General features: G+C 41.4%; 1 protein-coding gene across 1 annotated transcript; it reads right to left on the bottom strand.

Moving 5' to 3' along the window:
- Positions 1–1,607: 1,607 nt before the first annotated feature.
- On the bottom strand, positions 1,608–13,292 carry LOC125220891 (protein FAR-RED IMPAIRED RESPONSE 1-like). Its single transcript, XM_048123024.1, has 6 exons — positions 12,942–13,292; positions 3,909–4,104; positions 3,123–3,260; positions 1,925–3,063; positions 1,763–1,837; positions 1,608–1,667 (listed from the first exon to the last, which is right to left on the bottom strand). Exons 1-6 carry the CDS (start codon positions 13,290–13,292, stop codon positions 1,608–1,610), a joined length of 1,959 nt encoding a protein of 652 aa, XP_047978981.1.
- Between the last annotated feature and the right edge of the window lie 4,774 nt (positions 13,293–18,066).

Consider the following 18,066-nt stretch of genomic DNA (forward strand, 5'->3'; position numbering starts at 1 on the left):
TAGATCTATCATCATATGTCATACAAAAGTATTTATCCATCAAGCACACACTACACAACACACACTCACACGCATAACACACACACGGCACACACACCTCACACACTCTCGGCACACACACACACACACACATGTTCCCATATCCCTTCTTATCCCTTTTTCACTCAATTAATATGCATGAAGGTTCAAGAACACCGATTAAATCGGTTGGAAGAAAAAGAAAAGAAGGGTAGAAGAAGAACAACATAACTCTTAAGCAAAAATACCTTTTTAGAGAAAATAAATCGGTAGAAACAAAGTAGAGACTTGGTTCTTCAATATCCTCGGATTAAACTTCGATTTCTTCTCAAAAGATGAAGGATTAATGGAGTAAAGTGGAAGAAAATTGAGAGAGCATATGGGGAGGGAGTTTTCGAAAACTATGGGGGCTAGGGTTGGGGTTTTGGTTCTTATTTATAGAGTCCAATGAGATCTTTAGGTAATAAGAATAGAATATTTGGTAATATCTTTTGCCTTATAAATAAATAGAATAAAATAATATTGTGGAGTAGGGAAGAAGAATTAACAAAAAAGAAGATGGCAATATCTCCTAATTTTCGAAAATATGGCTAGGGGATTATTCATGGTTTTGTTTTTGGTATTTTTCCATATAGAATAAAATATCATGGAGCAAAATAAAAATAAGGAAAATCCTCCATGAGTAAGGCAAGGGGCCGATTTCTAGCCTTTTAAATAAGGCATGGATTTTTGAATATTGACTAAAATAAAGTAAGGCAAGATCTCTTGTAGTATGGAAAGATTTGGTAGAATAATTAAATTCTAGGTATGGAAGGAATCAAACAAGGGATTAACTAAAATAAAACAATTCCTTCCTTCCCAAAATTAAGTGATTTTCGAAAATCACTAAGGTAACAAGGGGGCTCGATTTTTACATCTCTAAACAAGGAAATAATTGGCTCTTGGAATTTAATTTGGATAAATATCCCAAGGATTAAATAAATTCCGAAAAAATAGAAATTTTCTCTCCAAGGGGTCTAGGGTTCGAAAATCACAAGAATTAGGGTGATAAGTATTTATGGCAATTTTCTCTAATATTCTCACTCACCCATAAACAATTAAATCACCACATAAGTCACACAAATAAATAAATCACATGCCACATCATTAAGTCAAATAGTTTGACTTTTCAAACTTTCTCACAAACCCTAAACTTAATTCGACCATATCACCTCATGAAATAACTGCATTCTCGATGCCACGTCATCAACAATAAATTCTAGGGCTCAAAAATTAGGGTTCTAAAATCCGGGATGTTACAAAAACTCTAGAAACTAAATAGATTATAAGCTTGTTAGTAAATAGCAATTAAAATATAAAAATAAATAAAACCACTATATTCAAATTGATCACCAATAATAAAGTTTAATCCTATCAAAAATACTCAATAGTTAATACATAAATTGTTTTCATAAATAAAAGATACAAATAATTGTTCAATACTTAAAATCATCATGAACTCTTTTTCAAAATGCTTTCTTCGTGATCCAAAAGTGGGAGCCAAATCAAGTTTCTCCAATTCAAATTATCTTTCTCAACTTGAGATAAATTCAAGGGGGACAATCACCGGGGAACATGATTTGAGGTACACTTGCCACACTTTGATAGTCCTACAAAGCCAAAAAAAATAAGAGTATGTAAAGAGATAAACTAAAGCATATTATAACCATATGATAATATATCATTTTGCATATAAAAAATATACCTGAGTCAATAATGAGGTAAAAGACATCGGTTGGGCATAACCAGATTGAACAGGCATCATATATGATGATGTATCCTATAAAATTATATACCATCAAAGAAACCAAATATGATATACGCATACACCATGTATATTGATGAGCATAATTAGACATACACATACCATATTTTGGTGGCCTGGATTCATATGAACATTCGTACTCCACATCGGTGTTTGGTTCATGGGATTTATGCCATGAAATTGTTGAAAGGGTTTTTTTCCTTTCAAAGATTTGCCCTTCTTTCGCTTCTCTATGGCACTCTTCATTCGAGAATTTGTCACTCCCTTTGACTTTTTCTTGAGAGGATCAAGAATCTGAGTTGAACCGTGTTGAGGAACATCATTATCCTCAATTCTCAAGGTATGCCTATCACTCGCACACAAGGGGGATGCATAATTTCTGATCTCGGCGTCAAGCTCTTGGAGTCTCTTTTTTGCAATTTTGACAGTTTCAACATCATGGACACTTAAGCTCATGATGTCAAAAGATTGGCGCATCAACTCTTTCAAATGATAAGTTCTTGACATTGTCAAATCTAAGGAGCAACCACCGTCATTATTATGAACTTCTTGTCTTGCACTATTCGTCCACCTCTTCAATATGTATTGCGCAGGAATAGTAGTCACGTTGAGATGATTATTCATTATAGTTAATGCATGACAACATAACCATCCCAATAAATCAAATAACTTGCATGTGCACGAGATCGAAGTATTACTGGAATAAAAACTCACAGAATGCTCGGAATGACCAAATTCCTTCTTCAAGGTGTAAGTGTATACTCCATCTTCATGCTTCGAACTTATCACATGCCATGAAAAGCCTTCAAAATACTCAGCTTGAAATTTCTTGAATATCTTATGAGTGTACACTTGTGCCGCTTGCCTCAAAATACCACAATCTACACCAATTCTTGGCACCCCTCGAACACATTCAAAATCATCGGCAGCTTGATTGTCACGCATCTTTTCTGCTTGCTTCTCATAATGACTAACAAACTCTGTTAATGTCATTGTCTTACAAGACAAATGTTTGAAAACATTGTTCGTGCTTTCACTTCTCTGCGTAGATCTTATACCAGCTGAAAAACTATCACGGTTGAATGCGGGGCACCATTTATGACGTAGCAAGTACAAATTACTTAACCACTTATTCTCAACAACATTCCATTCTTCACATAGATCACTCAAAAGCTGCTCCATTTCATTCTCCATCTCAACTTCATACAAAATTTTATTGAACTTCCCCTTAAATTTTGAATCTGAAAGAAGATGCGAAATATGTTGAGTGGCATTTTTAGATATATGCCAGACACATAACCTATGGACGCTGTTCGGAAAAACTTTGCCGCATTAGCCATTGCACTATCTTGATCCGTGAATATTGTTTTAGGTGCCTTGTTCCCCATTGCCTCCAAGAACGTTTCGAACACCCAAATAAATGAGGCTATTGTCTCATCTAACATGAAAGCACAACCAAATAAGACATTCCTCCAATGATTATTGACTCCCACGAAAGGCGCACATACCATGTTGTACTTGTTTGTACGATACGTGGTATCAAATACCAAAACATCACCAAAACAATCATAATCTATTCTTGAAGCACCATCACACCAGAAAAAATTAGTCATTCTATTCTGTTCATCAACTTGGAACGAGTAGAACAAATTACTTCCACTAGCTTGTTAGGATTGTAAGTGCTTTAGAAGACTTTGACAATCTCCTGCACTTATTAGGTTCATTCTTTTTTACTGTAGAAAATTTTTACAATCTTGAAGAGTAAAACTGACATTTTGCGCTCCGCCCGCTTCATTTGTCAAGTAAGAATAAGCTTTTGTGGCTTTTATCCCAGAATCTACCATAGTGCTAAGAATGCTCCCATGTGTTTCTGTGATCTTGCGACACGATCTAATCAAATGCTTCTGATTATCCTCAATAAAAGGATGGTTGTGGACGTCATTGAATTCAACCACTTCCCAAAAACATTCTTTGATATGAAACCTGATACGAGCTGTACACCCACATCTTTTTAATGACCTTTCAGTTTTTCTCTCCTCGGACGGGGCAAATTCCGAGTATCCCTCGCAACAACACAGAAACGTACATGTACGCATCTCATTTTTCCGAGTGTAAGACTTTTTACCTCTGCGGATTCCAAATCCTTTGGTAAATGCATATGCATTGTATGCCTTATAAGCTTCTTCTTCATTTGCAAAAGTCATTCCATCTTTGAATTGAAATTCACTCTCCGCAAAATTCACATATGAGCTTGTTGAATTTTCTACAATATAAAAAGAATACTGTTATGTTTAAATTCAATATCAACTTATACAATCAAAATACTGTTGAATACTATTTTTATTGCATTCAAATTAAAAATAGAATAATTTATTTTTATGGATTATATTAGTTAAAATATATCAACTAATAAACAACAATTATAAAACAAAGAAAATAAAACCTAAACACACTTAATAGCAGCCTATGTCCGTAACAATAATATACTTCACCAAAAAGAATATATTTTAATTCATTCAATTCCACTCTGATAGAGTATAAAAGAACATATAGATGAATAAATATGCAGTAACAAGAACATACTTGACGAAAGAATAAATATTGATTCAATTACCGAACATATAAATGAATAAATATGCAGTCAAATAATAAAAAGACAAATATATACATTTCTATATGTATGTATTTATATGTAGCAGAAAGAAAAGCTACGTACCCATTAAATCAATGGCAGAATGAAAGCCTTTTTATGGGAAAGATGATTGGGGATTTAAGTGTAAAGAAAGATGGAGCCTTCAATGCATATATATATAGACATAGATATTATATGTGTGTATATAGTTCTATGAATTATATGAGATAGCGAAATTTTCATATCAAATCAAATTTTTGCAGTTAACTAATTGGGTGGTAATTAATGTCGGTGGTAATTAATGTGCATATATGTGTGTATATAGAGCTATATTATCTATATATGTACATGAGAAATTTCCATAATTGTGTGTATCTATGTGGCAATCTAGTTGGAGGTGAGACCAATATACATGTCTATTTGTCAACATACTATTGGTAGGGTATACCACATATGCTTTCCACCGTGGTATTCCGAGATCACTGAATTTTTTCTCCATATATCCCCGAGACAATCGCCCAGGTTTTCTATTTTGATAAGATCTATAATCTTTATACTCCCTCCATCCCCTAATAATTGTCCACTTTGATTCCGATACAGATTTTAAGTTAATGAAATGTGAGACCTACTTGTCATTTATAGAAAAAGTGAAAATTGACAATTAATCGAGGACGGACGAAAATGACAAAAGTGGACAATTAATGAGGACAAAGGGAGCGGTAAATTTACATGAATTACAATAAAATCGCAGAAAAGCAGAACCAATATGAAAGAGAAAAGGTGGGGGAGTGCTTCAATTTTCAGAGGGAAAAAATCCAGTCAATTAAAGACTAGTAAGAGTAAACAAAATAAGAGCATCCACAGTGGCTTTAGGCCAGCCACTCTCTCTCCCCGCCACGTCTGCAGCACTAAAAATCCACCTGCCACAACAGATTTAGGCTAGCCGCAATAAAAATAATTCAAAAATACTAATTTACGGAATTAAAATTACGATTAAATTACGGAATTAAATTTACGACACATATACGGGAAAATTAATTCATTTCATTAAAAAAAAAAGTACAAAGATTAAAAAAAATACATGATTTTTTTTTAAAAAAGGGCTTCCACACACGAGCCCCGCCACTCTCTACTCGTCCGCCGTTACCGCCGTCCGCCGCCGCCGCCGCCGCCACCCGGGGTATCTCGAGCCCACGTCGGAACCCCCCATCTGTGCCCTCGCGGCATCCAAATCAACCCACATGCTCTCGAGCATCGAGTGAAGAAACATCTTCTCCGTGGGGTCAGTGGCGGCCCTCCAATACATCTGCTCCCGCGTTTTTTGACGCGAGAAGAAGTTGTACTCGCGTGGGGGGAGGGGAGGGGGTGTCGACGGAATAGTTCAGCCTCTGCTTCTTCGGCCACCCTTGGCGTCGCAGCCTCCCGCCCGGAATTTCTCGGAGTCCTTCAACAACACATAGCATTCCCGGTAGTGGAACTCCTTGTAAGCTCTTCCGGCAAGGAGCGACTCTGAGTATCCCTCGCCTATCGTGAAGATCTCCTCATTACGCCCACTAGTGAGCCGGGATTCCGGAGGCGTTGGTGTACAACCCAGCTAAACGGCCACCCCTTGGCACTCCTCCCCGCTGAAGTCCTTCCCATGCGGGCAGTTCCTCCTGTAGGCTGCTCTAATCTTCGCTCACATGTTGACGACCCGCTGGTTGTTCGCAACCAGCGGATCGTCGCACACCGTCAACCACGCCTTGGCCACCCCGGCGTACTCATCCTCCGTCCACTTCCTCGGGGCGGGGGTTTTGTCAACATCGGGCTGCGACGACTCGCCGACCGCCTTGGCCTTCCCCTTCGTCTTCTTCTTCTTCGGCGCGGCCCGCCCCGCTTGAACGGGAGTGTCCGGATCCCCGAGATCGATCCCCATGTCATGCAATGACAAAAGGTCATTGCCGGTGAACTGCGTCTCCACTTGGGTCGACGTGTGAGGCGAAGCCGTCAAAAAATCCAGAGAGGGACGATAGGCTGAACTATTCCGCTCGACAACAACACATAGCATTCCCGGTAGTGGAACTCCTTATACTTCCCCGGCAAGGGGAACCGACTCTCGGCTATCCTCCGGGCGTCCTCCTCATTCCGCCCACTAGTGAGGCTGACAGAGGGCGTTGGTGTACAACCCCGAAAAACGGCCGACCGCGGCCCCGATGCGCTCCCACCCCTTCCGGCACTCCTCCCCGCTGAAGTCCTTCCCATGCGGCAGTTCCTCCCGTAGGCTGCTCTAATCTTCGCTCACATGTTGACGACCCGCTGGTTGTTCGAAACCAGCGGATCGTCGCACACCGTCAACCACGCCTTGGCCGCCCCGGCGTACTCATCCTCCGTCCACTTCCTCCGGGCGGGGGTTTTGTCAACATCGGGCTGCGACGACTCGCCGACCGCCTTGGCCTTCCCCTTCGTCTTCTTCTTCTTCGGCGCGGCCCGCCCCGCTGGAACGGGAGTGTCCGGATCCCCGAGATCGATCCCCATGTCATGCAATGACAAAAGGTCATTGCCAGTGAACTGCGTCTCCACTTGGGTCGACGTGTGAGACGAAGCCGTCAAAAAATCCAGAGAGGGACGATAGGCTGAACTATTCCGCTCGACAACAACACATAGCATTCCTAGTAGTGGAACTCCTTATACTTCCCCGGCAAGGGGAACCGACTCTCCGCCTATCCTCCGGGCGTCCTCCTCATTCTGCCCACTAGTGAGCTGACGAGAGGGCGTTGGTGTACAACCCCGAAAAACGGCCGACCGCGGTCCCGATGCGCTCCCACCCCTTCCGGCACTCCTCCCCGCTGAAGTCCTTCCCATGCGGGCGGTTCCTCCCGTAGGCCGCTCTAATCTTCGCCCACATGTTGACGACCCGCTTCGCCAGCGGATCGTCGCACACCGTCAACCACGCCTTGGCCACCCCGGCGTACTCATCCTCCGTCCACTTCCTTCGGGCGAGGGTGTTGTCAACATCGGGTTGCGACGACTCGCCGACCGCCTTGGCCTTCCCCTTCGTCTTCTTCTTCTTCGGCGCGGCCCGCCTCGCTGGAACGGGAGTGTCCGGATCCCCGAGATCGATCCCCATGTCATGCAATAACAAAAGGTCATCGCCAGTGAACTGCGTCTCCACTTGGGTCGACGTGTGAGACGAAGCCGTCAAAAAATCCAGAGAGGGACGATAGGACCGTGTCCCCCGGTGACCCCTGCATCCCGGTATGCATACCGGGCTGCATCCCTCCCTCCCTGCCAGACATGCATCATCCCCATCATTTGATGCAGCATCTGGGGCATACCTCCCCACCCTTGCCCGCCGCTGGCCTCGTCCGCCGCCCGACATCCCCCACGACATCCCCCTGTTCCCCCCCCAGCCCCGCGCTCCAGCCATCATCCCCATCACCTGATTCCAAGGGGACGTTAAACCACGGGCCCATCTCGCCCGCCTATCTCGGCCCCATCCAGATCCCACGGGTACCGTGGGAGTCTGAGATCCACTCGTCGCTGGACTGGACTCGTTGTTGTGATCCATCGCTCGATGATGCTCTTGTACAGAAATTTAGATAGAGAGAAAACTCGTTAAAAAAAGTGGTGCAAATGAAAATGAAATTAAAATCACGTTTATATAGGTTTTCAAAAATAAAAATAAAAAAAAACGAAAAGGGCGCTGGCCGATCGGCACGCCGCAATGGCGGCCAACGCATCGACCAGCGCCAGCCAATCGGCTAGCCCACGCCGATTTTCTCGCCGATTTCGGGCTGGCCGATCGCAATGGTTCGGCTAGCCGACCGGCTAGCGACGCGAATCGGCTAGCCGGCATTGTGGCTACTATTAGGAAGATTTTCCAAAGACTTCGTAATCGGTTGACTAACTTTTATTTCGTCTTATTAGTTTTTTCATCAGAAATTGTTGTATTTTTCCATTTTAAGTGAATTTTATTCTTCACTAGAAATTGTTTCTGGTTTATTGTCTGTTTCGTTTTTATGGTCGGTCAGTTTGTGTTTGGATTGGATTGATCGGCCCTGATGAATTTTTTTCTGAGCGTAACCTGTTCGGATGCCATGTAAAAACTAATAATTGGGATAATTTCTGATGATTTTATTCACACTACATTGTACATGTTATATAGATTACACAAAGCTATTCATGGTACTAATACACAAGGAAGGTAAAACGAATCAATCATATCTTCTTAATTTCTTGGCATTGATCTCCTCTTAATTTCTTCCTTGATTGTGCAATCTTCTCCTTGATTGTGCAGGATATTTGGGATCTTCTTCCAACAAAAACATGTAGTAAATCCTAATTTTGCAATTGTATAAAAAGTTATTTCATAATTTAAAAATAAAATGGAATCATACGTACGCAACTATTAAAATAAGAAACCAAACTAGACTTAAATTATATATATCCAACTTTGCCAGGTTTTAGATTTACGTTCATTTTCTAAAATTATACGTAGTATATAAAATCAATCCATTAGATTATACTCCATATAAATAAACTAAAGTCCCTTTTTAGTCAATAACATTTTTGATTTTGGTACATAACATTATCTTTTGAATTATTTGGTCCGTCACAAATAAAAATGGGTCACATTTAGTCCGAAACTGACGGAACTGTTAAAATTTAACGGTCAACAATTTTTATATCAATTTGACCGGATTAAAGTAATAATTATGTTTAATTAAGTTAAAAATCGCTGCCCCGCACACGATCTTAAGCACCGCCATAGCCTCTCCATCTTCCCCACGAATATCCTCGTTTGCTCGTGCCATCTCGAATTGCCCTCTGAAATTCAACTCGATTCTCATCCTCACTTCTTTCTTCGAATTCGACCCCTCAATTACATCCAAAAACGTATGCTCCACTGCATCAACCAAACAAACCCCCAAATGTCCTCACTACTTCTTTTCTCAATTTATAGCAATTAATTAAAAATTGAACTACCTGAAGGAATATCGGGTGAGCTCTTCTATTTGGATTTGCAAATTGCACTGTTATACCCCGAATTCTGAAGGCAGCGGCACATATCCGCCATTAGACATTTCCGGCAACCGTCTGCCATTAGACATTTTGATACGATCCTATATTATAGCATATCCATATTCTTTAGTTATATTTTGATTTACCATATCTTTTTCATATTTGTTTAGATATTTATTTCTTGTTCAATAAGTTAGGGTAGTATTCTAGTATTATAAATAGAAGAGCTTGTTATCATATTTAATCATCCAATCAATGAATATATTATTTTGGCCAAATGTCTTGCGAAATGCTTTGAATCCATAATTTCGTACTGAAGCTCACACATATTTATTTTGCTAAGTAGTGTGTGCACATAAGGGAATAACAAGTCTTATAGGTCCAGCGAATCCAGTAGATCACAAGGTCTAGGAACTCACGGATCGTTGGAAGATCTCGGTCGTCGGACACACATAATATTGCTTCAAAAACCCTCAACCACTTATACTAAAATTAGCACAGGGAAGTAGGGATCGATCCACAGAGATGAATGCGTAATAAAGCATGCTCAAGGATTCGGGACTATTTTTGGGTTGGCTGCTGCCACGCATTTTTGGGTTGAGGAAATTAAACTAACTTGAGTGAAATCTGCTACGCTAACAGCTAGATCTAGGCAAAACAGAAATCATGCATGTAAACTGGAAACGAGACATTCACTAGATCTAAGAAACTATTTCTAAATTACCTAGACCTGGGAAATAAACTGACGGTGGGGACCATTTGCTGAAAAGGTAGAGTACGGACGAAAAGCTGGAAAACAACTAACTAAAGTACTAACTAACAACGACTTCATCTTCTCCAATCGATTTGCATAAAACAACAGTAAAATCAGACTGGATTTAAAGCAATTTAACGAAGAACAATTAAAAACTAAGCAGATCTACGGCTACTAGACGGAGTAAATTGAAAAGAGAGCAAAAGAGTTTGAAATCCATGCACAACTTGATCCCCTGTTCAGATCCAACCTCGGATGCTAAATCCACTCCGGATCCAAGCATCCGACACAAACTCCGACCAAAAGTATATCCATCGCTTCAGATTCAACAAAAAACCACCGATCAACAACAACAATTCAGATCCACAACCTCTTCCCCAGATCAAGCACAGAATTATCCAAAACAAAGATTAACATTCAACCACCGAAATAAAACTTCAAACAAAAACCAAGAATCATAAATCAACACAAGATAACACCAACATGACAAAAACTAAATGCAGAGATAACCGATAAGTTGCAACAACCAAATCGACTTCCAAAACAAAGAAGTTCGACGGAACAAAAGTGCGAAAAACTGATTTAAAAGCAGATTGTTTCTTCGCCCTCCGAGAGGACGGTGTCACCACTGACTTTCACCGAAGATGAACCCCTTAGAAACCCTAAACTATCCCAGAATTCCCTACCAAGTGTGTGTGTGAGTGTGTGAGTTAAGAGAAAAAAACATATATCTGGCTTGTGTTGCATGCTCCTTTATTTATAGGCGTTGAAGTGGGTCCAGCGAGGTATGAATAGTCTTTGTTGCCCTCAGCTATTGACTTCCTTCTTCTAGCCATTCTTTTCCCTTCAGTTCTGCTCACTTTCCTTCATTTTCCTTTGCTAGTCCATTGTCTCCAGCTCATCCTGGATTTAGCGTCTCCTTCACACACCTGGCTTAAAAACTGCGTTAGACCCAGCAAAATAAAGTGTTTTCTCACCACATAACCGATGCATGAAATTAGCCTTATCAAACTGCTCACACTTAAACCATACTTGTCCTCAAGTATAAAGACAAGAAAAAGAATAAGGCAAATTTCAAAGCATGGTTATCCCCTGACCGACTCCTTAGACTCTAAACAGACTCCTAGACCTAGACACAACTAATGCACAAATAACAAACACTTAAAAATAAAAACACATAGACACATATGCATGAACTAGCTTCAATTTTTAGGCAACCGTCCCCACAAGATCAAGGTCAATTCAACAGGCTGCACTTCTCCAAATTTGCTCCTTCCCTTCTTCTACCTAATCAATCTGTCAGTTCGTCAAGATAGCCTTTTACTTCTCCAATTATTGGATTCACTCGATCGCTCATTCCTCACCAGGGATGTTAGGATCGATTCTCTCATAAGTTATTGCCATACCACTGAATCGTCGGGTTATGAGAGTTTTCTCCTTTTATACTTCTTTCTCCCCTTTTTTACTGGGTCAGGTTACTATTGTTTCCTGCCCTTAGACATATTCCTCTCTGACTTCATCCAGCTTATACCTCCTTTTTTTTTTTTTTTTTTTTCTCTTTTTTCATCATTTTTTTTTCTCTCTGGACTTTGTCCAGCTTATTCCTCCATTTCCCTCTTCTCTCCTCTAGACTTCGTCCAGCTTATAACTCCTTTACCTGGACTTCATCCAGCTTATACCTTCATAACCCAATTCCCCTTTTTTTTCTCCATCATGACTCTTCTCCCTAAGCATTCAGTGGCGGCCCGTTTACATGTGTTAGCTCAAAGTTATTTAAGGCTTATAACTCACTCTTATAGTGGGGCTTCACAACTAAGTAAGCTAAGGCATCCCCTATCGTTCTTACTTCGTCCAGATTGATTTGGCTTATTAAAGGAAAATGCTTCTAAGTTGAAATACATCCTATCTTCAATTACTTTCACTAAGGAGATCATGCCATATTATATTCACCAGCTCATGCGACGCAAACAAAACCTAGACTTAACGACTCATAACATGCTGACAACTACACGCATTGACTCCCCTCCCCCTCCCACTTCACTCAAGCTTGTCCCCAAGCCATCGTCGTGAAGGGGGGAAAAGGGTAGTCAGTTCAACACACAATAAACAATTTATACAAATAAAAACTTCTCACACTTAGACCGAGCACGGGCTAAGTGGGAGAAGACACAAATAAAACAAAACAGATAAACTTCTCACACTTAGACCGAGCAACGGGCTAAGTGGGAGAAGACACAATAAAAACAGAAAATATAAACTTCTCACACTTAGACCAAGCATTGGGCTAAGTGGGAGAAGACAAATACATATAGTAAATAACAAACAAAACATAGACAAAAACAAAGACAAACAAAATAACTGAAAGCAGAAATTAAAAGTTACTTGGTCATGGGGGTGATTCACTTCTGGGTCTGGCTCCCTCGAGAGCCAGATTGGGGTGGGATTCCGGGTCGGGTCATCTTCACTTTCTTTTTCGCCGGCAGCTCCGGCTCTTTCTCTTCTTCCTCTGGTTCATCAGACACTGGCTTCTTTAACATCATGGACTTTGACCTGGATAGAATTGACACTGGCTTAGACGCGGACGGGGTAACCATTTGCTTGAGCGGGTGCGGTGGTCGCTGGACGGAGGGACTGCTCTGGCCTGGTTGCTTGACCTCGCTGCTGGACCCAGGAGTTGCCTTCGACTGGGTCAAGGGGAGTGTCTTCTCCAACCATTTCAACATTTTCATTACAAGCTCCACAGCCTCCGTCATCCGCTCGTTCTGTTTGGCGGACTTCACTGCCAGGTCCGCAATATTTCCCCGCAGGGTCTTCACCTCTTCACGGTTCCCGTTCAATTCTTTCCTTATCCCTCCAAGTTCTTTCACTATTTCTTTCCTCATCACCTGCATTTCTCTCCTCACATCCTGGACATCCTTTCTCAGCTCCTCGACCTCTTCACTTGGCATAGCCTCCGCAGCCTCCTCAGCCTCCGCTTTCACCTTATCTCCTACCGTGTAGAAGAAGGTTTGTTTGCCGTGAGCTTGGAGTAACCCCTTGTTGAAAAAGTACTCAACGCTGAAAACTTCCGGGGGTTCGCACATCACGACCAAGGGAGATGGTTTTGGCTATCTTCATTTCAATGTTCCGCTAGGCGCCTAGGAGATGGCAGGTATACATATGTCGAGCAGGGTTGCTGGTCATTTGATGACATGCTTGAGCCAGCCAATAGCCTAGATGCACCTTAACGCCTTTTGCCATGCACCAAGTGAAATAAAGGTCGGTTGTCGTCAGAGCTGAATTTGCAGTTCCCATTAAGTTGTAGCTGATAAACGTCTGAGCAAAACGGAGGATTCTGTCCTCGATGTGAGAAGCCTTGGAGTAGCTTGACTTGAACGCCCCTGCCTTGGAGTGAGTGATTAGTTCCCATGCTGCTTGTACTTTGAAACCTGGCGTATTCTTCGGCACGCCGATCATCCTCTCGTTCCATATTCCTTCATCATCCTCAGCCTGGGTAAACAACCCCATCTTCAAGGACCATTCCCGGATGCTCATCTCGTGTTCTTCATTGAAAAGCCTGAATGTTATGGAGTCCGCGTCGAGGTCAGAGGTGTTCTTTAATCGGAATGTTGAGAAAAACTCCCGTGCTAGGTCCACCGGCACCTTCTCCTGGCTGTGCTTTAGCAACCACTCGAAACCGATTGAATAGATACATGCGCGGAAGTCCTCATCACATGCAATCGTCATGAGTTCCCTGGAGCTGTACTGCTTTCTAGACTTAGCCATCTTTCCGGCACTGCATCTCTCTTTGTACACTGTGGCCCGTTTCTGATCGTCGAAATGCCTCATCGACTCCAGCAGTTCCTTAGTCAGCCATACCTCCGGACGTCCTTGCACAAACTCCTCTTCAGATTCTCCAAGTTCAGAGTCGTACCCATGAGTAGGCTTGTCTTGTTCCTCGGTAGAGGGAGCTTCGGTCACTGGGGAAAGGGTCTCCTCAACCTCCTTGACGGAGGGAGCTTTCCTCGACCGTGTTGACCCGGTCGCAGCTGCTTTTCCTTTTCTCGCCCTTTCCTTGACCAGGCGACTCTCCTCTGCCACTTCCGCTTCCGTCCCTCGGGCAGGGAACTCCTCATTCTCGGAATAGACCAAGTCATCTACTTCGTCAAGCAGACTCCGCCTGGCCCTTCTCCTCTCTGCTCTTTCGTCCACCCGGGGTGTCCTTCTTCCTGGTTGTCCACCAGGTCCACAATCAGATTTAGCCCTTCCTCAACGGGCTCCGGTACTCCAGTAGTGTATAGATCTGTCTCTTCCACAAGTTTTCCCGGGGTTTCCCCCACATCATCCACCATCGGGGTCGCCCCCTCAATATAAACAGGGGTTTCGTTGGGACTACCGCAGCGGAAGACACGGAAACCAAATAGGTCCTAGAACGGATCTATTTAGGTGATTATGCATTCGACTCCAATTTCATGCAATAAACATAGATCTATAGATATAACATCAAATAAACACATAATCATGCATATTCGATGTAGATTCGATTGTTACCTCATAATCCATCATTGGATTGACGTTGCTAGCTGCACCACCCGGAGATCCTTGGTTTATCGACCACGAATCTTCCAACCTATTCCCTTGTCCTTGATTCTCCATCCGTGTGGGCGGATCTCGAAGAACCAAATAAAAGTGATATGAGATCTAGGGAAAACCAACACAAACACGAAATTGTCTTGATCTAATCCTATGAATTAGGATAGAACAAGAACAAAAACCAAAACCCTAATCTCCCTCGTGCAAAGGCACGAAAACCGAGGCAAGAGGGGAGAGAGAGAGCGCCGGTTATGGCGGCTAGGGTTAGGGTTTGTGATGTGTGGAGTGCTTACTAGGGTTTCCCATCTCTACACTATTTATAAGCATGGACTTGTTGGGCTAGGATGGGGATCCATGGAATGATTTAAGTGTTGGGCTCACCCATTAGATAAATTACTAATTAAATCAAATGACCCATGATTTAATATATTATCAATGGAATATTATTTTGTTCCACTAAAGAATAATATTGCACTCCCACTTAAATCACCAAATTACAAATAACTTGGGTCCATTTTATTTTATAATATTTCCCGCGTTTAAGATTATCTTGATCCATCAATTTAATTCTTTTGTCTGCTATGTGACTAGAATTAAATTAATTCTCCAAAGAGTTTTTCTAGTTTGAAACTTTATTTATTATTCGTGGAATAAATTCCAACTGCGCAGATTTCTGAATAATAAATTCCTCTTTCAAACACCTCATTGGGGATCACCCTTTTAGGGATTTAATCATACCACACTGGGCACGCGAATTCTATGAAATAATATTCCAATACCTTCATGTTATTCAATTACTACCACCCAAGATATCATGAACTTGAGTTACATACAAACTCTCACATATTGATAAGTCAAAGTGGCGTTTGATTGAATAAACAATATTGATATTAATATCATAGACTAGAAAATACTAAACTTTCTGAAATATATTCTTTCAGTAGATAGCAATAAAGAATACATTTCGGATTAGATCCTTTCAGTGCTTTACCACACCGGTGTTACTAATCTCTTCTTAGGTAAGAGAGAATTATCACAAACACCGCAACCGTACCAATAGGTAGCCAAAGCCTATCTAGGTTGTGAATACGTTTTTCTTCTTACTAGATCTGGCCAAGTCCCCTACTGGAAAACTCATGAGGAGATTCATCGAATTTCCCTACTTGACCTTCTTAGTAAAAAGCCTTAGACTTGTTTATCATATTTCAATAATAAACCATTATATTATATTATTTATTCTCATAATTAGGTAAACAAGTGGACGTGGCGTTTCTCGTTGACAGGTCCAAAGAGTGCAGTGCAGGTTTGTACTGTGATATGTGTCACTCGATCTAATAGGTCCAGAGGATTGTTCTAGACTTCAGAGGCTAGAAGATCATGAGACTTATCAGAAAGGGTCGTTGGGTGCACTCTGTCCCTTCAAAAACCTCAACCCACTATACTACAACTAGCACAGGGAAGTAAAGGATCGATCCCACGAGGAAGCAGGTGTTACGGAACTGCATTTGAGGATGTTTTGGAAAATAAAGGGTTGGCTGCTGCCACGCAATTTTTGTGGGTCGAGAACTTAAAACTACTGGGTCTGAGAGATAAGCGAAACTTTACTCTACCTATTGGGTCTAATAGATCAGAAGAAATTTTACTCTACCTACTGGGTCTAAGAAACGAAAGCGTACGGAACATACATGACTCAGAGAAAGTGAGATATTTTAAAGTTCTAAGACAACTGGAGTAAACTTAACTAGACAGACTTTCCTAATTTGGACAGACAAGCATAAAGCGAAAAGCAAGACAAATTTCCGTAAACTACCAGGGTCTGGAAAAGCATGCAGAAAAGTAAAAGAGACAAAGTAGATCGTACTGACAGGTCTAGCAGATATGCAGAAAAAGTAAAGTACATGCAGAAAAGTACTGACATAAAGCAGATCTGGTTCTAACTACCAACAACTTCATCTTCTTCGGGAATCAAACGAGAATAGCAGATAAAACAGGGTATTAAACACCATGAAAACAGAGCAACCTTAAATCTAAACTTAAAACGAGACTTAAAACGAGAAATTAAAGCCTAAACTAACAGATCTACGCTACTGGACCTAAAGGATGCAGAAACAGAAAGTAAATACCCATAATCATGCATAACGTAAACATCAAGCACCAAATATGTGAAACTCCAACTCCGAAACACCAAGATTCAACAAATCCAAACATCTTCATATGCAAATTCCCAACCTCCAACAACAAACACAGATCTCAGCTCCAAACATCCAACAACAAACAAGAACGAAAGCTAAAAACAAGAGATGAACATAAACTCAGAGATATTCAACCAAAAGCAAACATAAACTTCCATAATAACTAGAAATAGGTCTGAATCCAGTAGATCAAAGCAAGAAACTAGAGTTGCAAAACTTAAAAACCAACAAGGTACTAAACGAAAGCAAATAAAATTGTTTCTTCGCCTCCACAAGGCGGTGTTACACAGCAAAATAACAACGATGACGATGAGAACCACGGTGGCCAGAATCCTCCATGTCCAAGTGCGCAGCAGTCGAAGATGAAATTTTGAAGTAGAGAGCTAGAACTAGAGCTAGGAGAGCTTAGAAGTGGCTGTTCACGGATTCCTTTTTCTTCTTCAAGGTTGAGCTCTTTATATATGTGAGGCTCTGATCCCTAGGGTATCCCCTCTGGTGATTTTACGCTCCTGCCCTTGAGTAAGACTCTTTAAAATAATTTGCTCTCGCTCCATTCTGCTCCTGTCGCCAACTTTTGATTCTCCCAGGTCCGAACGACGACTTCTGATTTTTGCTTCAATTTCATCTCTTTTGCATCTGCCAGGTCAGGTAACAACAACTCCTGGGTCCGACAGATTTACTACGCACCTGAACTCAATAACACACATTAGCGCCCCAAATGCACAGAATTTTAACCCTAAACCGATGCATGAAACGAGCCTTATCAAACTGCTCACACTTAAACCATACTTGCCCTCAAGTATGAAGACAAGAAAAAGGAATAAGGCACGTTTCAATGCATGGTTTTCCCTTAACCGACTCTACTAAAAAAAGAAAAAGACTCAAACTACTAGACCTAGACGCTAAGGACTTAGACATAGAAAACAGATAAAAACACATATTAACACATAAACACATAAACTGGTTTACTTTCTAGCAGCCATCCCCACAAGATTAAGGTCAATTCAAGAACCTACAGTCTCCGAATCTTCCCCTTCCCTTCTTCTATCTAATCGGTTTGTCAGTTTGTCAAGATAGCCCCTAACTTCACTAA

Source organism: Salvia hispanica, chromosome 4, assembly GCF_023119035.1.
Source record: "Salvia hispanica cultivar TCC Black 2014 chromosome 4, UniMelb_Shisp_WGS_1.0, whole genome shotgun sequence".
Taxonomy (NCBI): domain Eukaryota; kingdom Viridiplantae; phylum Streptophyta; class Magnoliopsida; order Lamiales; family Lamiaceae; genus Salvia; species Salvia hispanica.

Bases quoted from the DNA above. Each gene is read 5' to 3' on its own strand.
- LOC125220891 (XM_048123024.1), bottom strand. From the start codon at position 13,292: ATGTGCGAACCCCCGGAAGTTTTCAGCGTTGAGTACTTTTTCAACAAG. The intron at 4,105-12,941 runs GTAATGAAAATG...TAAACATAACAG, and splicing joins TGACGGAGGCTGTGGAGCTT to TATTCTTTTTATATTGTAGA. The intron at 1,668-1,762 runs GTATATTTTTTA...TTGGCTTTGTAG, and splicing joins TTACCTCATTATTGACTCAG to GACTATCAAAGTGTGGCAAG.